Source organism: Strix uralensis, chromosome 3 (assembly GCF_047716275.1).
Source record: "Strix uralensis isolate ZFMK-TIS-50842 chromosome 3, bStrUra1, whole genome shotgun sequence".
Taxonomy (NCBI): Eukaryota; Metazoa; Chordata; class Aves; order Strigiformes; family Strigidae; genus Strix; species Strix uralensis.
In genome coordinates, this window is record NC_133974.1 from 34,879,712 (window position 1) to 34,907,679 (window position 27,968).

The window sequence follows — 27,968 nt, forward strand, 5'->3', positions numbered from 1 at the left end:
CTAGTCCTACACCAGCTTCTGCATCATACCTATTTAAAGCTCAAACCTTCTTCAGGTTTCTCTGAGACAGACTAGTGTTGTGCTTCCCCTCACATCCCAATAGTATCTGTTTAAAGTGTAGACCCCAACTCTGGTGCTCAGTACTTTGAAGTAGTAGAGGGTTTTTTTGCTTGAGAGAAGGGTGCAGAAGCTGAGGTGTTATGTTCTTTCTTTAACTGAATGAGAAAACAATCTCATCCTCTTTGATGATGAATAATAAAGCATTGCTATTTGAATAGTGTTACCATAAAGAAATTTTGGCAGCTGGTGACATTCTTAAAGCAGTCAGTCATAAATTAAAGGATAAGAAAATGTTTATTCTCCCTCTTTTCCCACTGATTTGGAAACACTGGACTTCCCTGTTTATGAGTTTTTAGGGAAGAGGGGACACTTCCCGAGCTGTGTCAGATGACATTGCTCCTGCTATTCCTGCTGTTGTGCTAGTGTAGTGAGACTGTGCTGGTTTACACCAGGTGAGCATCTGCAGTGCAGCTACACTGCAGAGATGTTGTCTTCAGTAGGGAAACACCTGTGGCCTTATTAAAGCTTATTTCAGGGGATTAATCTGATTTGTTCTAGTCCATTTCCCAGGCTTCTGACAATGTTACTTGTAGACCCAGTTCTGTGAGCTCAAGGCAGACAGCTCCTTACATCAGTCTGCAGCTCTATTGTCCTACTTCACTAGCCTTTAGAATACTTAACACAATTTCCATATAAGAAATATAATTAAAATAACAGCAGAACCATTGTCTTGTGGGAGGATTTCTTGTATCCAAACCTCAACTTATTTATGCATTGCAAAATAACCATCCTAGAAGAATAGCACAGAGTGCTCAACTTTGGTCATTTTCTCATCTCGAAAGTGGCTCTAATTCCCAGAAATGACAGTCTACAACCAAGGCACCTGATTTCAGCAGCAGCAAATTATTTTAAGTTTTAATAAGCAGTTATGTTAATTAAAAGAAAGCTATGATAAAAACAGGGTTTTGCTGTTATAATGTTATGCTTAGGGAAATCCTTGTCATTAAAAACTACCTGAGAAGAATATTAATGTAGAAAATTTCAACAAATCATTACTTGTATCCTAATTAGATAGACAAAAAAGAAAAAAAAGTGCTCATTGTAGCTGGATTGTGCAAAGTATGCTTGATTTAATTAATTATCAACCCTGTTCATTAGAGTCCTCCAGGACCTTTTGTTAATAGAAACCTTGCTCTGGATGACCTCTTATTTTCCTTTCCTGCCATTTGTGTGACCCTCATTGTTCCAGTGGCAGAACAACCAAGGCACACACAGATGTAAAAAACTTCAGGAACACACTGGCACCCGTGTTCCTTATGCTAAAAGCAACTGAATCTTTTAAGCCCATGTGTTTCATCCTTGCTTCTCTTGCATATACATAGCTGCCCATGACAACTGGAGCTGCGTATGCAGAAACATTTCGGAATGAAAAGTTCATCAGTCTGGATGAACTGTGCTTTGAGAAGGAAGAAAGCCTTTCCACTGTCCGAATCACCAATGCATCTGCCGTATCAGTTACTGTGGGAGGCTAACTGTGAGCTTAAATAACCAAAAAAGTTACAGACTGTGGTAACTGTGGTGCAAGGCCAGATGCAGCTGTGACCTGAAAAGGATGACAAGATAGGGGAAAAGGAAGAAATGGCGATGGCCAGGGCATCCCTACTCTACCTAGGAAGGGAAGGATTAGGTTTCCAGTAAATCTGAGCTTGTTCATCAGTTCAAATACACCTTTGCTGAATTTTGAAGGAGGCCAGATTTATCAACAGTGCAGGATTTTCCAATTCTGACATAAATGTTGTTATTCATATCTTATAAGTTATGCAAAATTAATGACGTTCCATCATGATATACATGGGACAGAGATACTTGGAGTGCATAATTTCTGCAGCAAGCCTACAAATCATATGAGGTCTAATCATTTATTCCATCACATGCCTTTCCAATTATGTTCTGATTTTGTTTCCATTGATTGCTAAAGACCTAAAACCAAGCTTTTTAAAAGCTTAGATTTATGCTTAATTTTGTAAGAAGCCATTCCAAATGAAATTTAAAAAAAAAAAAAATCTGATCTTGGTTCGGATTCATCCTTCCAATCTTTGTCCACGGAAAACCAAGAACCTCCTGACTGTGCAGCTGAATAGGAAAAAATAATGTAATTCCCTGGTCTGCATTAACCTTGACAGAGATTTGACTTCACATTGTGACTGAATTTGAGAAAACATCCTTCTGCTCTTTTTCTCTCACAGAATAGATATATCTCCATGAAATTTGTCTTTGTAGTTCATGTATATGCATTTGTATGTGAGAAACAAATAGGATTGCTGCCTCTGACACACGAGTATACCATCTAGTATGATGACTCTCAAACACGTGCTTTCAGCACACAAAGGCTTTTTCATCTTTGTATAACTGAGCAAGCAGAGCAAATAGTAATTGCTAACGGTAGTACAGATGATTAATACAAAACTGCATGACACTAATAAGAACCAGAATAGTAAGCTACCAAAAAAATTTACCTCTTTTCAACTTCTACCAGCAGTTTTGTGATACTAATTTAACTGAATTGAAGCTGTAGACTAGTCCTTTCAGATCATTAAGTACTTTCTCCTCTTGCCAGTGCTCCATCAGAGGCCCTACTGGGGTCTAGAGTATGATAGAGGACCCACTCCTGCATGTGTGAATCAACTCCTGTAGACACCTGTGACAATTTCAGTGCACTTAAAAAGCAGGAGTTGATTCTCATGCATCTGTACACACAGTATGTTTTCCAGGGAAATGACAAACTTTAGTCCAATGAAATGTGTCTATAGATTTTTAACAAGGAAAAGATTTTATTGGAAGCAAAGAATGTTTCATGCTTTGCTGGCCTCCTCTCCTTCTGTAGCTCTTACCCCTGCCCCAAAGAAGAAGCTTCATAAGGAGAATCAGATGTCAAATGGCCTGGGTGCCTGCCATCGACCCCCATAAATTCAGAGACATCATCTAACAATGTGTAAACCAGATTTGACAATTCATGATTTAACTAGCACTATAAAAGTGGTAGTTAAATAACTAAAATATATATTTTTCCTTTTTTCCAGTTGGCTTCTTGTCCATTTTATTCTTGGCCTACACAGAATTTCCTACAAGGAAATGTACCACATGGTAGCCAACTATTAAGAATTATTGTTACTATATAGAGAGCTTTTTCAGTTTTGCACATAGTCCTTTCTGAAGTTGTACAATAACTCTGTCCATGGAATTAAGTTGAATTTTCTTGTAGTAGAATGAAAAAAAAGAAAACCTTAAACAATCACACTCATTTTTCCATGTGTTATTTTCTAACAAAAAAATATGCCATTTTCTTTCGCTACATTTTATCTGAGGGATCTCATTCTGCTTTTTTGATTTAGAGATTCAATATGGGATTTACAAAACTGGAAATGAAGACACTGAAGAAGGTTCTAAAAACTCTTTCAATGTGATGTAGTTACACAAGCTGATATTTTAGGAAGGAATACTATGTTTTCAAATTGTTCTATGACAGCAAAAGCAAATTAAATTCACAATGATTTCAATGTACTGCCACTAATCATAAGCTAGTAAAGCACCATTACATGACACGATATTAAGAATGCCATTTGTTCAGGCCAATCAATGCCCAAGTTGATATATGTGATATTTACAGCCTTACTGGCTTGTAGAGTTGCTGGGTCTCACAGTCTGAAAACATGCAAACTGTTTATTTGGAAAAAGTCAATCAACACTACCCTTGCAAATATTCCTCTATTTAATTCCTTTGCAGTGCTTTCTTAACAGTACCACTCTAGTCTTCATTCTGCAGAAATAACAAATTAATTGGCTGACAAGGAACAGCTTTCTCCGGGACATGGAAATACATTCAGCTGCCAAATAAAATACAACTTTCATCCTGTTCTTCTTGATGAACTGTTTAAGAAGCTCCTTCAAGTACTTTTCTCTTTCTTTTGATGAACACACAAATTCTTATTTTATCATTTCAAAACCCATAACTTTATGATGGTATTCCAGAATAGTATCTAAGCTTACAATTCCATACCAGTGTGTATGTATTGTATTCAGATTTCCTTAAGGTATGGAGCTGAATTGTGCTCCAAGCTGTATTGCTGCAACTCTGTTGACCTCACTGTTGTACTGAAAAATTTCTTCCAATAAAAATTGCACAAACACAGGTTGATGTTATTAAAATGGACAGTCTTAAAGAAGGTTCCAGCGTGAAACAAAAGCAAGCCAGACAAGCAAGGAGAGATTTTTTAATGCTTTCATTCACAAGTTGTCCAGGGAAAGTTATGTCTAGTGTGAACATTTATTCACTGTCTTACAAACAATTACATACCCATTGTATGTAATTATACTTGCATGTATCTTAACCTACTTCTGGGAACAAATCAATTTCCTAAATGCTTCTACATCATCTCAATCACTTCACCTGTATATTGCTACAATGAGAATATATCTACCAAAACATTCAGCCTCCAAACTAAGAACTAATTATATGAATGTGAATATATAACATATTCTTCGCTGTTTGAATTACCTGACGTCTGATCCTCAATATTCAAAGTCACTGAGTATTTTGCTTTGATATTTTTTGTGTATGATTTGGTTCTTCAGTCTTTCATATTTAGTAGCCAATCTTAGCAGATATTTAATGTTATTCACGTTAGACTTGGACCATTCACTAGGAAGCCCTGGGGACTACGTTCTGTGTGTAGATGTGTAACCATCCTGGGGAGCAGGATCCCAAGTTTGGCTTGGGATCTTCAGATGCTCAGAGTGGATTGCTAGGCTCACACAGTGGTCTTAAGTTTCCTGATGCTTCAGTGTTGGTTATATGTAATATGCATTTTTCTTATTTGCCCTTTCTAGGAATTTGTCATGATTGTTGTCTTTGGTTTGGAATTTATTATTCGTATTTGGTCTGCTGGATGCTGTTGTCGATACCGAGGATGGCAAGGAAGACTGCGCTTTGCAAGGAAACCATTCTGTGTAATAGGTGAGTGTCCCAGCTCTAGTTTATTTAAAGATAAAAATAAACAACCCCCTTCTGTTTTCCTTCCAAATGAAAACTACTGGAATCAGTACAGTAGTTTACAGTAACTGGGTGTAAATTCAGAATAGCTGTCTGCCAACTGTCATCTGCCCAAGCTTCTCTAGACATAAAATCATGAAGTCCCTAAATACCAGTCAGTCTGTGTTTCTTATGTTCTCCAAAAGACATTTTCCTATGCATGTCATACAACTGGCATGTATACTGGAAGAATGGGGCATGGGGTGCTGGTCTCACTGAAAATCACAGGAGCTGTATGCATTTAATGGACATATTACACATCTTGTATGTGCATAGATACCATGCACATATGTGCATACATTGTGTTCTCCTTACTTAACTTCTGTGATCAGATGTGTATACTGCAATAAGTTTGAAAACCAACCTATAAACATCTTCTGACAACATTGCTGCTTCCTACATTGCTGATCTCTGCATGACGGTCCAGGTATCTGCTCTGCCAGTGACTCTGTCATAGGATATAGCATACTTCTTTTACAACTGTTTCAAGAGACAATTCCTCCCCTTCTTTGCTCTAGAAATTTTCTGTGAGAATGGTGAATAGGCCCACAACCAGTCAAAACCCTATTTTGAAAAAAAATCTGCAGGAAAACAGTTTCCCAGTAAAGGTAGAAATCAAGAATGGCTAACCCAATTAATATGATAATTTCTTATTTTTCTAATGGTTTGGAGCAAATGCTTCAGGATATCAACATCCCAACTTCTCTCTCAACTTTCCTTTTCTCTCCAGCCTTTAATTTCATCTGCCTGTATCTTAAATTAAAGAGTTATGCAGTGTCCTGTGGCATAGCAGATCGGTGCACTGGTTTGGGCTAATGTGTAAAGCAAGCTTTTGCCTTCTGCTTCATTCCCCGGTAAATCCACACCTTCTGCCACTGAGGAATTTGTGCAATGAAAAAAGGGTATTTAGCAAGAAGTGCATGAGTAGGTGGAAAGGCATCACAGACTGTCTCCCCCTTGGAAAGAATCACCCCATCTACTCTATTTTATGACACTGTGGGAGAGGAGAAAGTATCAGGATTTGCACTTGTTTTGTTCAGGCAGCAGAGGAGGTGGCTAGGTACCTTACCCAACCCCACCTGGTGCCAGGTCACATGCTTGCCCCAGAGTTCCCGTGCCTAGCTGAAAGTGAAAAGAAAACTCAAAAATCTTCCCAGCCTTTACCAGCCACCTGTCAAGGGAAAGCTAGAAATTCAGACATTCACTCTCCCTGGCATCAACAAACACAGCTGCCCTCCTTAACCAGACTTACCATTATTCCAAGATTTTGTGGTGCACCTGAAACTTAGTAGTGAGGTTTTGTCAGCACACAATCATAAGAAAGCACCAGACTATTAATTTAGCAAAATTAACCTACTTCAGCCATTTAGAACTTACTAGAAACATACAGACCTTTAAAGAATTTGAACTTACTAGAAGCATTTGACATCTCCGAGTGGTTTGCTGCTCTTCCGAATGCCATTGTATGGAAACACTAGCAGTTTGTTCAATTCACCTTTCGTTTCTCCTCCCTTTCCTGTCTCCATTCAACTGGCAAGTTTTCTGCCAGTGATCAACTTCATTCTGATGTGTTAATTCCCAGCAAAAGTGAATGGAAGAGTTCTTCCTTGTCCAAAACGCTGCATGTTATTATGGGGTGACTGATGTAGATTTTCCCCCTTTCCTTTAAACAGCTCATAGCTACCCTCCTACTGTTTGTGAAATAGTTCAGGCGGGTCTCCTGACAGGAGCCTTGGTGAGTGTTGGGATTTACTTCACTTGATTGTGTTTTTTCCTCCTTTCTCTGGAGTTCACCTGCTCTTCTTGTTGCACCTGTGTTCATGTAGACAATCTCTAGCCTTAAAAGTATCTTTAATTTTGTCCCCCTTGCAACTCCATCATTTGCTAGCAGAATTAATTTGTAGCCAACTGTCTTTTGCTTATGGATGTCTTCCTATGCTAGTTCTTGCTATGCTGGTTCACTGGATGAAAAGGGAACTTTGTTCTGCAGTTCTGCAGCTACTAGTGTAGCTTCTGGGAACTAAACCAGTAGCTTGAGTTTCTCGCCATTAATTATTCTGTGTCTCTCTTCTCCTGACTGATTTTTGTCCATTTCTAGACTTCAGCATTCCTGAAGGGAGTTTCTGATGCTCAGTATCTCTTCAGATTTGATCTTTTGAGGAATAACCTTTAGCAAATCATCTTGCATCTCTTGTTACATAAAGTACTATTTGCCTGACACTTAGGCTTTGCAGTCATGGCAAAGTGTGCCCTAGCAGGAAAGGCCAATAGGCTGTATTAGCTAGAGCACCATCAGTAGATGAACACACATGATTATATCCCTTTCCTTGGCACTCATTAGACCACATCTAAAATACTGTACCTCATTTTCCTCTTCCAACACCATACATGAAAGATGTCAATAAACTGGAGTAAGTTCAGTGAAGGCCACCAAGATGATCAGTGCTGGAGAAGTTGCCCTGTGAGAATAGGCTGAGGGACCTGCGCTTCTTCAGCCTGGAGAAAGGATGGCTTCAGGGGAAACTCAGTGAACTCAGTGCTATAGTCTCCTTAAAAGCACATGGTCAGTTTTGGCCTATTATTTTTCATGCATTTGTTTAATTATTTACTTAGTCGTCCATTCAGTTATTCTTTCTGCTTATTGTTACAGTGGAAAAATAATATTTTTGAAGACTTAGACTGTTTATTATTAATTAAAATTACTATATATCTCTAGCAAATCTGTTCTCTGTTTATTTTTGTGATCAAACACAAATCACATAGGGGAATGGCCTAAGAGCTAGTAATAATAAATCTGAGGATTGCCTGAAGCATCACATTCAGACAGCCTTTATTTTTTCCCTAATAACCTAATAACCAGAAAAAATTTATTCAGGGCGAAAGCTCTGTGCTTACATTAGTGTGTCTACGATGTCACTACCCTGACAAATTAGTTCATCAAGCATCGCTGTATGCTACCAGGTTAGTAATGATATCTATAAAATTAGTTGACAGTTTTGTACCCTTGTTTAGTTCTGTAAAAATGAGAATAGTGTAGTTTTGTATTTTGTTCCATGCCAGGAGTTACCTGCCATCCCTCATTTTCTCTGCTTGTATATGAGCTTGTGTGTGTAATGTAAAGGGCATACCAACATACCCTCCCATGTACTTAATGTACTTAAAGATGTACTTCTGCAAATCCTAAACTTCCCAGGCATATCAGTTTGAAGCTTGGCTGTTAACACTGCAAGCAATGTTGCTGTGTTATACTGTGCAGAAGAATAGCGATCCAGGCACCGCATGGATCCTAACTGCTGCTTCTGGGGGCCAGGGACACCAATGCTCAGGAAGAACGCTGTGTTCTGCCTGTGCCTTAGGAGAAGCTGCGCTCTGTGAAGATCCTCAAAATAAAAGAGGACATGTCTGCTAATGAGGAAGAAAGTATGGCATCCCCTCCCTGTCAAGCTATTCAGGGACACTGAAATAAATGGAGAATACATTGTCCTTTCTCTGGCAATGGGCCTCCTAGATGGTTGCATATGACCTGGCAAAATTAAACTTCTGGTCACTGTCCTGTGCATATGAGAGGTTTTACCATCACAATGAAATCTCAGTCTGTGAGGGTGGCTCCCATGCAGTGGCACATGATAAAAATAATGAGGAATAATAAATAACAAGCTGTGGGTCAGAAGAGTAAGATCCTGCCAGTCTCACCTGCGTGTCTGAAGTCTGCTAGGCTTTCAGAGGAACTTCTTTCTCTCCACTGACTCTGTAGGAGACTTTAGGATGCGAGGAAGCCCAGCAAAGGCAAGAGCACATGAGCACACTTCCCTTTGAATGCTGGAAGCAGTGAATTTTAGTGCCTGAACTTTATGCGACTAATAGATTTAAATTGGGGTTTGAAACTCTGATTTCAGAATTTTTTCAACTTGAATTTGAGCCCACTTCTAGTAATATAACATTTCTTCAGTGCAACTAGACTTCCTGGTGGTCCAGCCCAGTGAAAGATTTCATGTATTTCAGTTAGTCCATTAGCAGTTTCCCCACAGCTGCTTCTATTTTACCTCTAGTCAAGCTACAGCATGATGGAAATGTCACAAGTTCAAATTCTGTTGAGGCTGCAGAATGAACAAATTCCCAACAGGAAGCTTAAGTCCATTATCTGTAATCAGGCTCTTGAACTTCATGGCTGGCAAACCTCTTTTCAGAGCATTAAGTGATAGCAGCGGCTGTTGCATATTACTGGATCTATTTTTCATTAATTAGAGTGGTAATGAACGATCATATGGCACTTTTGTGAAACCTTTATAAACAAATCTGTATCTAGTGTGTTACAAGATCTGCTGAACCTTTAATTTTAATTAATTCAATATATTTATGTAATGATATGCTGTGTGTCTGTCACCTTGGTATTTAGACACATTATATAGGCTAAATACAGACAGATAGTAAATCTGCTGCTCATGATAAACAATATAAACAGCCCCTTTCCAGTATAATTTGAACTCTAAATAACCCAGCAATGGTCTGTAATTAAGTATATCCTTGACCAAGGAGACACATCTCACATCACATCTCATTATAAATCTCAACAAGACCAAGTTCCAACAGGAGCAAATTCCATGCTGGGGGACTGATATAACTCAGTACCTGCACTAAAATGTTTAGCGATTCCTAATTCAGTTCACTTTTGTTAGAAAGTGTCCTAAAGTCAAATGCCACAGTCAAATAATTGAGAAATAAGGAGGTTCTCTGTCCATACTCACCCAGGTTCTGTAAATGATTTATGAAGTCTTTCAAATTACTGATGTTCTCATATTCTAATCTCAGACAATATACTGTAGTATAATTACAATAATAATAATAACTTACTATTATTAAATACTATGTATTCTAAAATATTATATATTATAAATGTATATTATAGAACTTCCAGTGCTGCTTATGAGCCACAAGGTTTCAGTGACCTGGAAATGTACAGTAAGAAGGAGGTAAGGAACTGACAGTCCAAGAAGCAGTCAACATTTTCTAGTTTTAGAATTTATATGTTCAGTTTTGCTCACATTTTTTAGGGACTGGCTTTAAACTTATTGCTACTGAAAATGCCCAGTATATGAAGATTCTTATAGAAATACCTTTCTACCTGTCTTTATTCAATTGGAGATGTTCATATCCTACCTTACTACACTGAATCCCCATCGTATCCACAGACAGGCTTGTGCCAAATTCACTTATCTGCCTACCTCAGCATATGGAGTCTCAAAAGCAGTAAAATAGTTGATTTGTTTTTCAAAATTTATCATTCCTACCATCTAAAAACATGATATTTTTAATGAAGTGAATAACATGTCAGACCCTAACTGTTATGCAAGGAAATGCTCAGCTTTCTTGGCTTCTTTCCAGATGTTGTGCTGCAGATCAGCTGCTTCGGTGTGCGACATTCCTTGTACCTCCCATCTCAGATCATTGTCAGCTCTTTCCTGTAGCTCCTCTGTGAGAGCAATTTCTGCTTCATTGGCTGTGCAAATTTTGCATTTGCAACAGCAAATTATGCTCTCCAGGCAGAAATCTGAATTGTTTAGGAACATTTCCATATTGGTCCAAAATAGCATCCTATTAGACTAGCTGTTTTCTATTGGACATAATCCTTGGCATATGTGCAGCCTCTCATGGGACTGTGATATCCCTATCTTGTAGTACTGTTTTATTTCAAAAGTCACTTTCGATGTGTATTCTATTTTACTAACATGCCTGTACTTACTTAGGGGTGCATGTTAACATAAATTTCAATGTTAATGCCTTGGTGTGGTACATTAGACAACTGGCAGTCTGACTATTTGAGCCATGATTAACTACTCTTGCAGGTGTTAGTCAGTCAAATCATGCTTTCTCTCATGGTGTTCCAGCCTCACCCCTGTCAGCCTAAATGAAGAATTTGAAGAGGTCTAAGTGGAGTTATTGGCTTGGCATATACTGCAGGAATCTTTCTAGAATGGTTTGAAAGTGCTATGCAACTAGGGGAAACGTAGTGATAAATTATATAGAATAGAATAGAATAGAATAGAATAGAATAGAATAGAATAGAATAGAATAGAATAGAATAGAATAGAATAGAATAGAATAGAATAGAATAGAATAGAATAGAATAGAATTTCAGTTGGAAAGGACCTACAACGATCATCTAGTCGAACTGCCCAACCACTTCAGAGCTCACCAAAAGTTAAAGCATGTTGTTAAGGGCATTGTCCAAATGCTTCTTAAACATTGACATGCTTCGGGCATCAACCACCTCTCTAGGAAGCCTGTTCCAGTGTTTGACCACCCTCTTGGTAAAGAAATGTTTCCTAATGTCCAGTCTCTAGGGTGATCTACCTGATCTACCTGATCACCCTAGGTATTGTATTGTTGGCAACTACCTCATTCATGTTTTTCTGTAATAATTACACTTTTACTGATCCTTGTCCACAGATCACTTTGTTCCTTTTATGTTCACCCTGCAGCATACAATAGCAGGCAACATGATGCTGTCTTATATCTGCAGTATGTCTTTCCATCTCTTTGGTGTTTTTAGTTTATAATTATTACTCTTATGCCTGTTGAATGTTGTGACTTTATTGCTTTCTTTGCTGAAGACTGGTTTATTTCTGTTCAGGTCATCTGTGTGTGAGTGAGGTCTCCAGAAAAAGGGTCATAGGTGCAGTCAGTTAAAAACAGCGGCTTCATTTTGCTTGGCTGTATCATCATTTAGAAATAGGCATTTTGAGTTGCTTTAGAGATAGTGTTTGTTTCTTCAAATGCAGTTTTTTGCTATCTGCTCAGCTTTAATTTGTTAACTGGCAATGCTGAGTTTAAAACACAAGCTTTGCCCACTGTTACATTCAGTATAGTCAAATAGATTGCCAGGTGTCTTCATCCAGCCTTGCAACTATCGTATTAGTGATCACAAAGCTTGAAAAAATTCAGTTTCCACAGACGTTTCCATTCTTTTGCGTCCATTCAGAGAACTGCATGTTGCCACCAGCACTGCTGAAGTGGCTGATGGGCGAGTAGTCCAGTGGGAATTGCGGGAAATCTCTATTTTTATGATCATGCCTCAAGTGGTTACACTCCAACTGTTACATTAAAAAAAGACTTGTGTACAAGAAAGTACAGGTTTTTTTAATTCCTTCTTTTTACAGCTGCTGTGTTAAATACAGCAATTAGGAAGGATTTGACAATGTAACAACATTATTACACTGTGTAACAGAGTTACAGTGTTTATATCTGACATTCAATATGGCTAAGTAGAAATATTTGCATATTTCCAGGTGGCAAATTGGGCATGTTCTGCAAATTTTAATTTCCTCCCTTCCTTTCCCACACTTAGCACTCTAAGCACCAGGCTTCCATCATCTGTAGTCTCCTCTTGAAGAAAAATTACTTTTTTTTACCTTTAAGCTTGTACTGGTAACTCTCAAAAGTGAGGATCTGACCTTTCCGCTGATAGATGATATCACTGTCAATAACAGCTCTGAGGAAGGTGTCCACCAGATCGATTTTGCATCAACCTATGTAAGCTCCAAAATGGTGTAAATGCTTATTTGAGTCTGGTCTAAGCTGTCCCTGCCACAGAAAGAGGCAGCTCCAGCCATGTGCTGCCACCCTTGTGCCACCGGGCCCAGGTGCCCCAACGCATGTATGCAACCACCTTGGGAGCAGCCAAGGCAAAGGCAGGGCCCCTTCAGCCCCGGGGCTCCCCTTTGTCAGCCCAGCCTGCTCGTGAGACCCTCACCCTAGGGACTGCTTCATTTCAGTTGAAAATGTCATGAGGCAAAGTGTAGATGTTGTCACACAGAATGGCATCATCTACTGTATTTAAGATCTCATTTTGGGATTGCCTCTTGTTGGGTTTGTGAGAGTGCTACCAGATGATGGTTTTTTTCCCTCTGGGACAAGCACTGAAAAGAACTACTATTTCTTTCTTCACATCTCCCACACGAGAAAGTCTCAAGGGTGGCTGCAAGGTGCCCCACACTAGTATTCTCCAAAACATAAAAAGCTTCTTGCTGACACAGTAGTCCTTCTTTGGCTATCCACCCACAAACTGCAGGTGGGATAGCAGCTGAGGGTAAAGAGCGGCTGGAGATCTCTGGTTCTGTATCATCTGAGTAAACTCTGTATTTACAGAAACAGAGGAATCCCAGGAGGCACTCACACTGACTGTGCAGACATTCAAAATAGTTGCGTAGGTTAGGAATGCAAGTTCTGGTTTTAGGCAGCGGGGAGAGGTAGATGCCTCCAGAGGATGGCTCAGAAAACTTAAGGTAGGAATTCATCTCTTTCAGACAACACTGAGGGACCCCTGTTCCTGCCTTCAACACCTGCACTAGATAACTCAGCTAGATACTGGATACCTCCTGTTTCCCCCCACCCTGTGAATTTGAGAGCAGATTATTAATACTGTCTCTTCCCTCTCCACCTACAAACAGACATTTTCTCTTCCTCAGAGACATGCTTTTCTCTCCCCTGCTCTTTTCAGCATCTTTACTTTTCAGTTTTTGCCTGTCCACTTTCACCCTCACATCCAGGATTTTTATGCTCCCACGTTTTTTTGGCCTTTCCACTCTCATACCGCTGCATCACCTTCACTTTATGAACCTGGGAATGTGTTAGATGGACACTTCCAGACCCCCTGCCTGTCTGCCCCTCCCTGAGATTTTAGAGTATGATTGAAAAGGTCATCAAAGTACAGGCTCCTGCCTATAGACTCCTACCTGGGTGGTTACAAAGACCCAGCACAGAGATAGCACTGCTTCCCCTGCCGGGCTGGATCACGTAGGAGCCTTGTTTGGTGACTTTCTACACGCTGACTAGTGCCAGATACCTCTAAAAAAGGTGTTAATACCTATAGCCCAAATAGCTAATCACACAATATTTTTATTCAGACATTGGGTAATTAGTGACTGACTCATACAGGAATTTGGATCCCCTGAAAAATCTAATTTCAGCAATTCAGGGAGAAACATCCAATCTTGTCTTTCATTTTCCCTGGTTATCCCTTTATATCCCGTGGCAATGAATTTTACAAGTTAAATGCATGTTGTATTTCTTTTTATCAGATTTAAATTGTCTTTTGATCTCACTTTTATAAGAAAGGGTAAATAGGAGGCATCCAATAGATCTTCTTATCTTCTGCTAGTTTGCATACCTCTATCTGCCATCTCATATTTGTCTTCTGACTAACCGCTCCTAAATTATTCAGCTCTTTCTCCATACACAAGTCTTGCCATGCCTGTAGTTATTTTGCTTTTTTTCTTGCTGATAACTTTGTGGTTTTCTTGCAGTCCGAACTAATGAGCCTCTTTATTCATCAAGTGTGTGTGTGTGACTATCCCTCCTGCTGCCTTTCCCTCCAGAAATCTGCAGGGTTTTTTCTCTTCATAACAATAGCCTTTTTCACTAAGGTCTACTATCATCCAGGAAAAAGCCTCAGACATAGTAAAGTGACTAACACACCTTCTTTTCCCAGGGCTTGTAAGGCACAAAACAGTTACTGGGCAGAATAAATAAAGATTTATGGGAAGGATCTGTGTGTGTTACTCGTGGTTTGTTTCTTTGGTTGGACACAAACTGGGTTGGTGAACACTGGGTCAAAGATACAGTTTTAAATGTATTTCTGTCAGCCTTTCTTAAAGCCAAATAAAACTCCTACTGAATAAATAGTGCTTTATTCCTTCTGGCAGGTACATATTCATAATGTTAAAGATCAATTATTGGAAGAGGCTAATAAAGTATAAATCCATGAAAGGCTTGCAATTGAACTTAATCTTAGCTTGCAGGAGGCCCTTAGATTTTTAAGATTTATTGAGCCAGCTGTTAATAATATAAAGATGTTTGCTGAGGACTTAGTCCACATAGAGTGTGTACTCTACAGGGCCATGAACTTTAATTGCTAACAGTACAAGGACAGGTGAAATGTTCCCATTAATGTTGTTATTGTTATCCAGACTGAATAAAAAATGGTAACCATAACTACAATTTAAAATTCAGTATTTGTTGAGCTATTGTGATTCTCAGCCCACATAGAAATATTTTGCTATCTACAACAAAAGGTAAAATGACGTTATTTTGATATATTTGTCATCATGGCCTGCAAGTGTGCTAATTTTACACAGAAACAGTGTACCTGTACTTTTAGTACATTGGCATAGTAATGAGTAACATCAGTTGTTCCATTCTTGGGGATGGAATTAGGATCTCATTATAAACCTTGATTAAAAAATGACAAAATAAAAATCTGACCCATCTTCCTCCTTCTGGAATTTCCTAAGGGAATATGTAGTTTTCAACATCTAAAAAATACCCAGTATTGACTTTTTGAAAATATTTCTTGGTTTTCTGTTTCAAAAATTGTTTAACCTACTGAGTCCAAATTTGTTGTATTTGATTAGGTTTACCAACAGGTGTCTTTGACTTGTTCCCAGTTTTGTTTAATTTCGTTTGGGGGCAACATACAACTGCATTATATGGTAAAGAGCTTTACTTAAGGTGTAGTGAAAGCATCCTAAGTGCCTGTGAAGAAAGGGAGTTACTGGTGCTTCTTGGAGTCTTCACGGATAGAGGAAACTGGATAGTTCTCCTTGACACAGAAAGGCTATACAGCTCCTTTCTGTGGTTGAGGCAAGAAATCTTAAACTAATCATTTTTCATTAGGATAGGCTGAAGAAATATGCTAAATAAGCATGAGACCAGCTTAAAAACAAATGTTTAGCAGAAGGGTGCGTGAATTCAGTTTTAGGTGACAGGTTTGGTTTATGGTCCCCTGGACCACTTTGCTTTGCAGTGTGTGTCTCTGTGTGTGTGTGTGTGTGTGTCTGTGTCTGTGTCTGTGTGTGTCTCTGTGTGTCTGTGTGTGTGTGTCTGTGTGTGTCTCTGTGTGTCTGTGTGTGTGTGCGTCTGTGTGTGTATGTGTGTGTGTGCTGAGGGTCAGTGGCAGGGATTTGCATACTTATTCATCCTGTTTGATGTGCCACAGAGGAGGAGGCTGATCTGCCACCATATCGCATTTCACCTCTTACTGCCAACCTCAGCCAAGCAGACACTCTCACCCCAGCTCAGGTACATGCTGGAGTGAGACCCACACTGGGGTGCAGGGGTACCTCCAGGTGCCAGGGTGAGGTCCCACACAGCTTGAGCCTGAGCTGAGGCTCAATGTAGTCTGCTCTAGCATGGACAGGGTCTCCAGTGACGTGCCATGGGGTACATCCCCCTTTGCATACAGCTGCTTTGCAGAAGAGACCTTGTCCCCAGCGCTGGACTCGGGGGGCTCTCATCAAATCTGGAGTTTCAGCGACAGGACACAGTGCTGCAGCTAATCCTCGCAGTGTTTGCAGTTATAAAACCCTTGAACTGATCTCCTAAAGCATGCTTGCAGTTTAATGCAGAGTTTATTTTCCATGGCACTGAAAATACATGAAACGTAACCTATTTTATATTATATTGTGTTGTGGTTTAACACCAGCTGGCAACTAAGCACCACACAGTAGTGCTTTTATAATATAAATACATATGTATTTTATATTCTATATTATTTCATTATTATATATTATATAGGTTTTATATATCATGTAAATAATGCTATATATTATTTTATATGCATGTTTTAAATTTTAATGTAATTTATCTTAATTTTAATTCCTAACATTTTCTCTATGCCAGAAAAGATAGCTTTACATGTTGGTGAGCTGCTTTTCTAAATAGACCCACTTTGGCTATACAAAATTAACATGTATCCTAGAAAGAAGATGTCTGTATTTCCAAGGAGGTCACACTCATTTCACAGTAAAATATTTTGCTTACTCAGATGATTTCAATACATTGCAAATGAAAACTATAGACAGAGAGAAGGGTTCAAGATGGTTCATCTCTTTTGATCTCTTCACTGGAGTGTTGCTCAGCTGATGAGTAAGAAAAATCCAAGTTTCTATGCACAGATCAGATTTAGTGGACTCCTTAGACCTGGAGTCAGTGACTAATGTAGCCTTTTTGTATTGTTAGAAGAAAAAAAAGTCAATAGCATAGAAGTAGTAACCTCTGGATTTTCCACTTCAGTGCCTAGATAGTATTACACATTTTTTATAACTTCATGTGCCACTGCCATACATCCCTATCTTTCTATTTTTCAGCAGCAATAAAAGTCAATTTTCACACTCCTCTGTGTTTATCTCTGTGAATTATCTTGATACACAAAACTATTTCACTTTCCGACTTCTAAAAATACCAAGTTGTTTTGCATCTTGAAAAAAGATTACAAAAGGAAGCGAAATCACCAGCTTGTTTTGCCTGTAATGACAATTAAGATGGTTTCCATCCAGAGGGTGTTATATATTTGAAAACACAAAGACCTTTTGGCTGGAGTGACAACAACATCTGCAAAAATCAAACAGCGTCATCAATCCCAAGAATTTCCTGAAGATATCCTGCCAATTACTTTTACTAGTAGGTGACGATTAATCATAACCTGTCTGGCATCTGAGCAGAGAGATGCAATCCCTGACCAGAAAGAAAAGCTATATTCAGACATAGCTGAAAGAAAATTTTGCCAGGACTCAAGATGCTGAGCACATATTTATAGTATATATTTTTAGTATATGCAAAACTCAGATTATCTCATATTGCTTAGGGTTTTTTGTTGTTGATGGTGGTGTTTAAGCTTTTTTTCTCTGTATAATTGAGGCCTTATTGCTGTAAATCTGCTCAGCTTTTTGTGGGAGGTGCCGAATTTAGCTTCCTGCCTCTCGCAAATTACGCTAGAGATCTTCAGGTGATATAATTCAATGGATGACATTAAACTGTTGGGGTTTTTTTTATAGGCGGAGAATAATGCTTGAGCATATTATATTTCAGAGAGTGAATTCAGGTGACCTCAAAAGACCGTATGTCTCCAGAGTGGTCTCTAAAAATCCAGTTTTCAAGATTTGACAATATTGCACATACTGAATTGTATTTTATCAAGAAATAGTTCTGCTTCTTCCAATGGGATAATTTACAAAATATTATAACATCCATCATCTTTCTAAATATGGTAATACTGATCATCTCTCTGTTCAGAGATGTTTAATCCTTTAAAAAAAATTGAGTTAAGATTCTGGATATTTTAAAGATAAAAGTATTGAAAATTCTTGGTTTCTGGGGTAAATACTTATGCGAGGTCACTGGAAGTTCAGCCCATATTAGACCAAATTTTTCTGCCATAACTATGTGAAATATCCCACTGATTTCATAGCAAGGGGACTATTCACAGAGCAAAGGAACTGCCACCTGGTAAAAACATTACAATTTGCCTCTTTTCAAATTAACTGTTGCAGCATACTCTAATCATGATTTTTATTCTTTGCCCTCTTGAACTGGTAGAGGGAAGTGTTTAATCCCTTGTTTGAAGCTAAAAGCATTTTTGCAGCCAGTTATGATGAAATGACCTTTTCCATTCTATGACTTTTCTCAACAAGTGCTCAAGGAATAATGATACAATTATTTCCCTCTCTGAATACCCCTCTATTAGGGTATTCAGAAGCCTTAAACTCCATGAATGTCTTTTTCTTTTCTTTTTTTTCCTTTTTAGCTAGCCCACAGGAGCATAAAATACACCAATGCCAAATATGTTACCAGGCTGTGCAAAAAGGCTGCTGTTCCTATAGATAAGTTTGTATAAACAGATCTTTTCTTTTACGAATCTGAAAAAAAGCAACCTGATTTTTACGTACTGATGTATGGCCTAAATCACGTGTTGATCATCAGGCTATACTTTAAACTGCTTTAAATTGCCAATTTATATCGGTTTAAGATAGAGCCCATTGAATATATTTTTGTTGTCATGTTTCTGTAGTGTGACACACTCAGATACAGTGCTCCAGAATGTGTGTTGTGTTAACTTTGGGCTGTAGTGTCCAATTGAAATGCAAAGTACTTTTTTGCATTGATTAGATGATACCCTCCGGTTCCGGACAGCTAGCTGTGGAGATTATTGTAGACAAATTAAAGTGAGTTCTGAGAATAGCAATAAACATGATAAAGCTTCTGGAAGGACTGATATACAAAGAGATATTAGAAAAACTAAAATCCTGGTCATTCCCTCTCTTCCACCACTCACACTTCCCAGTGATTCCCAATAGAAAGTTGTTAATTATTTCTATGTAGTTGTTGTTGTAAATCTGGATTAAAATTTATTTAAAATCCTCAGTGAGTGAGAATAATTGCTCACTGTGCTGCAACAGGCATGCATAACCTGTGCCATGGTAAGCAGATGGAGCCAATGTCAAAGCACCCTTGGTGCTCTTAGTCGATTATGGAGCTCAGTGGCTCTATAACACCACAGAAGCAGAGTGCTGGTTTTTTTCAATACTAACTTTGAAATTTAGGATAATGAACTGTCCTGAGAACTATTCATAAGAAATGACCACTACAAGCCATGTCTTTTCTCTGGGTCATAGATAACAACTCTAGCCCAAAATTAGACCTCAGAAGGACAGCCTAAGGGTAGCCTAAATTTGGTCATATGGTTGCCAGTTAATTTCCTTTGTGAGTTAATACAGCAGTAGGCTAGATAAACCACACTCTTGAGATTTTCTGCTTATTCCTGCAGTTTTGGGGGCAGATGTGTCCTACTCTTGTGCTCGCTTGTTGTCTCTGTGTACTCTTCTGTAGCCAGAGCAGACACAGTATTGACAGCCATTGCAGTTTCCTGCGTGTTCTTAACAAGAATGCGTAAACTTGGAGAATTTTCTGTGAATTTATAGCAAACACTATTTTGATGATATAGTGATGACCCTGAAATGAATAAATATTGTTCATTTTCTATTCAGATAAAATCAGAGAAAAAAAAATCACAAGATTCATTTAACCTGTATTGGCCTAAAGTATCATTTTTATTTAGAAGGAAAGGATGTTCCAACACATCAGGATTAAATGCGGGCAACAGGAAATCTTATACACTAAGACTTCGAAGAATATGAAAGAGAGAAAGATAATGTAGGTTTGAGTATTAGTTTGAGCATGTACATAAGCTTTGAGCAGGTGAGAGATTGTTATTGATTACATTTCCTAATATCATTCTGACATTCTTTCTGTAATTTTAGAGATTGTCCTGGTGGTACCTCAAGGATTTGGGACATTTTGCAATATCCAAGTAATGCTTCTGTGTTCACTCTTTTACCTATATCATTGGGTCCATTAGCATGATACCTTTAAATACTATAAAATCTCACAACATTCAAAAAGTTCATAGTAGGAAAGTTACATTGAAAAAGTTGTTAGAAGTAAAACAATCCATTATGATGATTTGTGATGCCTCTTTTTTTATCATTACTAATCTCCCAGTCACAGAGTTGCCGTTAGAAGTGTTTATAGCTTAGAAATGATAATCACACCTCCATGGGTGAACCAAGTGATCCAGAGTTTCTGACCAAGCTTGAGCAGGTTAAGGCAGCCCAACATTGGCCTTCCGTTGTGAAGTAGGGATCGCAGACTGGTGCATCTCTCATGAGCTATTCAAGTTTCAGGTTGTTGCATTACTGGGATTCAGTTACCTTCTTATATGTCGCTGTTTTAGTGAGATTGGACAATATACAAGTGTAATCTATTACACACATGAGTTCTGGGTTCATCTTTTCTTATTTTTCACAGGGCCTCCCCATTGTTAACATGGTGGCTGTCAACTGAAAAAGCCTTTGATAAGTTACTATTAACAAAACTTTCATTTAATCTCAGGGGTTTCTTGAGAGGTACTAGGAGAAATGTCTGAAGTAGAGGAATTCATTGTTTGAAATTTAATTTTAAATGAAGTGTTCAGAAGTGAACATTTCAAAAGCTGCTGAGAAGATCTGAAATCTCAGACTGGAGTTAACACGGGAGGACGATATCTGCTAGGATAAAAATATGAGAGATATTTCTAAAGAGTGAATAAAATCAGCATCATAGCTGAAGAGACAAACACTTTGAAAGATTGTATACAAGATATTTGATTGGAAGAAATCAAAGAAGTAGATGTACATCAGAAATTTTTGTCTTCTAATAAGTCATTACAGAGAAGTTTGGAATCATACTGCCCATTACTGACTCTCACATCCCAAACTTTCCTGGTGCTTTACAGCAAGATACAGAGTGAAATTTCAGTCCCCATTAAATTAATTGAAATGTCGCTATTATTTAATTCTTCCTGATTTCCCAGTTTTGCCACTAAAAGATAAAGAGGAAAATACTGATAGAAGTTTGCTAAAAACCTTCTTAAAATACAGAAATACCATGGAGATTTTAGCTAAATTCAAGTGTAATATGAAAAGAAGTTCAGAAGAATATTTCGCTCTCTTGCTAAAAAGAGGGCAAATGGCACCTGAGGTATATAGGATAAAAATGTGGCAGGGAGAGAATTATAAAGTACTTAACTTTTCATTTTTCCAAGGTATGCTTAGATAAGAAAACCAAGCAAGTTTAACATATTCAGAAGTGACTTTCAACTGTTGCAAACTTTTCTTTGGAATCTGATTTCATTCCAAACAGGGTTTATTTTGATTTATCTTACACCTGTTCCTGGCAAGTTAAACTACACTGAAATAATGTGTCTGCCTACCTTCCCTGCTTCTGAGGGAAACACAGCCAGGGAGGGCTGCCTTAGGCAATGGACACACTCTTTCCTTCCCTATTCCCAGCCTGAGGAGGGAGGGGGGTGGTTGGGGGGTGCATATTGTGAAGAGGTGAAGAAGATGGGAAGGTATGGTGTGAAAAAAACACCAGCAGCCTGGGAAGGCTCTTTTCCGTCCAACTGTTTTTTAAACATGTGCCAAAGTGTTTTCTGCTCCCCTGTTTCCTCAGCTTCTCCTCCCTTTGCCTCTCCCCATCCCTACCCTCCATCTGGAAAGGTATACACAAGTAGATGACTCCCTTGGACCAATACTTAAAAAAAGGGAAAAGAGAGCTATGCTGCTGTTGGATTCTTTGTCTCTCACAGTCAGAGGGGACCAGAGACCCTCAGTGGGGCAGAGGGCTCCCAGTAGTGGAGGGCAGATACTGTATGGTGCTGGCAAAACTGAATTAATATGAATTTTTTGCAGTGTGGGACCTACAAGAAACTTCAGGTTATAAGGAAATCTGACAGAGCTCCTGAAATGGTCAGGAATAAGGCCAGGGGCAAATCATTGCCTTTTGTAAAAGGCTGAGCTATTGAGAACGGTTGAGGGTAACCAAAACACCCAGTAAGCACTTCAATAATTTCCGGACTGAATGCATAATTCATAATATTTGGGAGACCTTACTCTTTATTAAGTTCTAAGAATGATTTGCAGGAGTGCACACTGCTTTTCTAACAATATCCATTTTGCTGCTAGCCAGTCACCACTAATTAAAAATGGCTGTTACGTTGCTGCTCTGCTCGGAGCAGCATGGCACAAGCCAAGCTTGCTGTCATGTTAGTTACCAGGGGCACTCTTTCTTCAACAGAGTCTGTATTGCTCAAGACTTTCCAGCATGCTCTATGTGAGCCTCAGATCCAGATAAACACACCTAAATATAGAAGTTTGCTCGTAGGTGGGTGCATGTGTGCTACTTGTTTATACTTCCACTATAGTTGGTCGAGATCTAGGGCTTAGTTCAGCAGAGTACATAGAGGTCTCCCCTGTTACATGATATTCACTGCTCTCCAGTGACTTCTCCTGAGGGGCACAGCCCTCCCAGGTCTGATAGCACAGTGGCCGGACCTAGGGGATGTCTCAGATACCTTAAGGCATCTCAAATGGCACTGGACAAATAAATTCGGGCAGCTGAATTGAGCCTTCTTTGTACTAAACCCAGAGCATGAGTCAGCTGAGCAGCCAGCAGGAGCCTTCCTGAGGATTATCTGCACCTCTCTTGGTTGACGTGATTTCCTTGTGCTGCATGGGGAGTTTAGACACCTGCTTCGCATGTAGACACGTACATTTAAATGTCTTCACATGGAGCTGAATCCCACCCTATCTATTTCTCTGATCTTCATTAGAATTTGTGATGTCCTTAACTTTTTCCTAGTCAGTTGTCCTATTTCTGAATTCTTACCCGGTCCTCCTGTATTTGGTTGTCATGCTCTTGAGACTTGTACTGTGCAGAGATGCCCTAGGATACTTTATCCTCTTCTGGCTCTTCTTGGTATCTGAACTTCTTGGCTTTACATCTAGAAGCAAATCCAGCTTTTTTGGTAGCCAATTATATAGCAGCCACCCATGATCCACCTATGTAGTAGCCAAAGGCTTTTTAAAATGTCAGAGCATAAGATAGGCAGAAGGTCAGCCTAGCCTAACACTATGTCCAACAATGACACTAGCCAACAGTGGATAGTCAGGGAAGATTACACAAGAAGGGCAAACATACAGTGATATTTCTCAATAAGAGTCTCTCAGCCTCAAACAGCCTTCTACTTCAAGATGAGATGAGCCAGAACTGGGCTCTTGGTATTAATTAGCCCAGGATTAAATCTTCTCCCATGAGATCGTCCTGCTGGCTTTAAGCCTATGTAAACTTTTAACATCTTGTGACAAGGATTTCCACAATTTAACAGGACACTCCTTAAACCACAGGCTGTCTGTACCCTTAGTATTGTAGTAAGAGGACAAAGCCACCCATAGGTGAGTTCAGAGAAACCCAGGATGTTTGCAGGCAAGGGTGTTGGACCTCAACTTACTTCGGTGGCTGGGCAGAATGAACCAAGTCTACTTCCTACTGTACTGGAGCAGGTTAAAGAAACAGTCTTCTGCTTGTAGGTACAGCCAGTCTCTCCCACTGCTTGCCTATGTGGGATCTTTTCACTTACTTGGTCATTCTTGACTTATAGGAGCTACACTTGGGACAAGTTGAGTGTTCATAACCAACACAAAAGAAGCAAAACTCATGTCAACAAGAACTTGCTTTCAGTTCTTCACTGGCAAGCAAGAGTTTAGAGTATCCTTGCACAGAAACTTACAAACACCACAAAATCCTAAGATTTAAACCAGGTATTTCTTACAAGGGCTCTTTAAGCTTTTAAAGAAGGTCAGGAAATTACTTATGAGGTGATGAAGTAACACAGAGTTTGTTCTGTACTTTTCCACTCCGTGCACACCAATGTGTCTGCTCCAATCATCATAAAAGAACATTATGCCTTCTCATAGTATCCATGTGCCATCACTGTGCTGCTTCTCCTCATCTCCCTTGAAATGCTGTTCTGGCTCTAAGGGTAGCTGGCTAATTAGTTCATGCAGAACAAACTCACTCTCACAGTTTGAATCTGTGACCTGAAGAAATAAATCTTGACACTTGCTGGACTTCAACAAACTTTCCAGGCTGCCAGCTAAAAGAATGCTTCTGAATACCCAGCACTGTCTTTCTTCCTTTCCAGGAAATGGTGCATCAGGGGAGTTGTGTCCAGAAACTACGTGCCTCAACCACATAGTGTTTGTACTCATAGGAAATTAATACATGTGCTTGTAAGTCCGGTTCCACTGGACTCTCACCACTGGGGCTGCTTTATTTTTTTCTTACCTTTGTTTTCTTTTTTGCCTTTTCATAAGAAAGTTGCTATGGGGAAAGATATAAAGGGAAAAATTTCTGATCCATCTACTGATTTGTAGTTTACTACATCAGGCTTCAAAGCTCATTCATGAGGTTTCTTCAACACTGCTCCTCTTATCCATATGTTTTCAAAATTACTACCCTCAGTTTTCACCCTGGAGGCTCCTGAGGTAGTTTTTGACACCAACCCTGACTTCACATCCCTACCTCAAACAGGAATCTCAGTGCTTCAGATTCCCACCCACCACGGGAGGCTCTCTTTTGTTCCCTTTCAGCTCATGTACATGTATGTGTTATTTATTAGTACTTGGACATTAATGTTTTCTGTAATATATTTCTTTCAGACATCATTGTTCTCATCGCTTCAATAGCAGTTGTTTCTGCAAAAACTCAGGGTAACATTTTTGCAACATCAGCACTGAGAAGTCTTCGTTTCCTACAGATCCTTCGTATGGTGCGCATGGACCGAAGAGGAGGCACTTGGAAATTATTAGGTTCAGTAGTTTATGCACATAGCAAGGTACGTAATCTTAGATGCTGATTTTGTCTGGCTGATATATTCACTTGATGTGATTCAACCAGAGGCCAAGGAAACAAACATTTATCAGTTTTGAGCAGAATACCTAAAATCTTCTGAAGTAACATCAGTTGTAATGGGCATTAGCACAGATACATCAGGCCACGTTAAATGCTAACAGTTTCAAGAATATGTTGAAAGTACTGTCCTTGATATGCAGTTGTAATTTGATATGTGTTAGTGAACTTGCTGAAGCATCAAAACATAGAAGTAGATTTGGTCCACTTTCAGAGAAAATTTGCAAAAGGAAAGCATTTGACTTTTAACTGCTCGAATGCCAAAAAAGAACGTAGATCTTTTCATTATGTCTTCTTTGAAATGCCATTCTGTCCAGTCTCAAATGGATATTGATCTCTGATTTCTTTTATCTAGGAATTAATCACAGCCTGGTACATAGGATTTTTAGTACTCATCTTTTCATCTTTCCTGGTTTATCTGGTGGAAAAAGATGCAAATAATCAATTCTCCACATATGCAGATGCTCTCTGGTGGGGCACAGTAAGTACACAAAAATAATACACACTCTTTAACCAGTATGCTAGAGTGCTTTGAATTTCACCTACTGTGAATTTTAACTTAGTGTGCTGTTCAATTAATTGTTTTCACTGCCATAAGACTGGTCTGAGAAGCTCCCTCCTCCAGCTATTCATTTGCACATCCATAGTTCATTTCACTCCATCCTGCAGAACAGCTGTCTATGTGCTTCTTCTGCAAACCAGACCACTAAATCTTCAAGAAAAGAAAGCATATTATTTTTTAACCCAGATCCTTTCAGTAATACAGTTTGTAATATAGTCCCACAAAGAGCTGCTTTGATCTAAATCAGAGGGCTGTATGCTGCAGTGCAGGAAGAGGAACAAGTGTCAGGAAAGAAGGAGGGAAAAAATTCTTACACCAGCTTTGAGGTGAAGGGAAGAGTATCATCAGCGCCCTTAGAATCAAAGAATCATCTAGGTTGGAAAAGACCTTGAAGATCATCCAGTCCAACCATCAACCCAACATTAACAGCTCCCAACTACACCATATCCCTCAGCACTATGTCAACCCTACTCTTAAACACCTCCAGGGATGGGGACTCCACCACCTCCCTGGGCAGCCCATTCCAATGCCTAACAACCCGTTCTGTAAAGAAATGCTTCCTAATATCTAGTCTAAACCTTCCCTGGCACAACTTGAGGCCATTACCTCTTGTCCTATCGCTTGTTACTTCGTTAAAGAGACTCATCCCCAGTTCTCTGCAACCTCCTTTCAGGTAGTTGTAGAGGGCGATGAGGTCTCCCCTCAGCCTCCTCTTCTCCAGACTAAACAACCCCAGTTCCCTCAGCCGCTCCTCGTACGACCTGTGCTCCAGACCCTTCACCAGGTTCATTGCCCTTCTTTGGACACGCTCGAGTAATTCAATGTCCTTTTTGTAGTGAGGGGCCCAAAAGTGAACACAGTAATCGAGGTGCGGCCTCACCAGTGCCGAGTACAGGGCTAAGATCACTTCCCTGTCCCTGCTGGCCACGCTATTTCTGATACAAGCCAGGATGCCATTGGCCTTCTTGGCCACCTGGGCACACTGCTGGCTCATGTTCAGCCAGCTGTCAATCAACACCCCCAGGTCCCTCTCTGACTGGCAGCTCTCCAGCCACTCCTCCCCAAGCCTGTAGCACTGCTGGGGGTTGTTGTGGCCGAAGTGCGGAACCCAGCATTTTGCCTTATTGAAACTCATCCAGTTGGCCTTAGCCCATCACTCCAGCCTGTCCAGATCTCTCTGCAGAGCCTCCCTACCCTCGAGCAGATCAACACTCCCACCCAACTTGGTGTCATCTGCAAACTTACTGAGGGTGCACTCAATCATCTAGGTCATCAATAAAGATGTTAAACAGGAGTGGCCCCAGAACAAGCCCTGGGGCACCGACCGCCAACCAGATTTAACTCCGTTCATCACAACTCTTTGGGCCCAGCCATCCAGCCAGTTTTTTACCCAGCAAAGTGTGTGCCCATCCAAGCCACGAGCAGCCAGTTTCACCAGGAGAATGCTGTGGGAAACGGCGTCAAAGGCCTTACTAAAGTCAAGGTAGACAACATCCACAGCCTTTCCCTCATCCAATAAGCAGGTTGCCCTGTCGTAGAAGGAGATCAGGTTTGTCAAGCAGCACCTGCCTTTCATAAACCCATGCTGACTGGGCCTGATCATCTGGTTGTCCCACACGTGTTGTATGATGGTACTCAGGATGAGCTGCTCCATCAGCTTCCTGGGCACCGAAGTCAATTTCCCATATCACCCTTCCGACCCTTCTTATATATTCGCCAACTTCCAATCTGTCGGGACCTCCCCGGTCAGCCAGGACTGCTGGTAAATGATGGAAAGTGGCTTGGCGAGCACCCCAGCCAGCTCCTTCAGCACCCTTGGGTGTATCCCGTCCGGTCCCATAGACTTGTGTATGTCTATGTGATGCAGTAGGTCACTGACTATCTCCTCCTGGATTGCCGGGGGGTCGTTCTCCCAGTCTCTATCATCTGGCTGAGGGGGCTGGATTCCCTCAATACAACTAGTCTTGTTATTAAAGACTGAGGCAAAGAAGGCATTAAGCACCTCAGCCTTTTCCTTATCACTAGTTACTATGTTTCTTCCTGTGTCCAGCAGGGGATGAAGGATGTTCCTGGTCTTTCTTTTGCTGTTGATGTACTTATAGAAACATTTCTTGTAATCCTTGATTGCTGAAGCTA

General features: G+C 39.8%; 1 protein-coding gene across 1 annotated transcript in view; it reads left to right on the plus strand.

Annotated features, from left to right (window-relative positions):
* KCNQ5 (potassium voltage-gated channel subfamily Q member 5) overlaps nt 1–27,968 on the plus strand; it is a 295,700-nt gene that overhangs the window by 214,796 nt on the left and 52,936 nt on the right. The window contains exons 3-5 of the mRNA XM_074861878.1: nt 4,948–5,074; nt 25,021–25,196; nt 25,626–25,751. Of these exons, the coding sequence (XP_074717979.1) occupies nt 4,948–5,074; nt 25,021–25,196; nt 25,626–25,751 (429 nt within the window). The remainder of the gene's footprint in view (nt 1–4,947; nt 5,075–25,020; nt 25,197–25,625; nt 25,752–27,968) is intronic.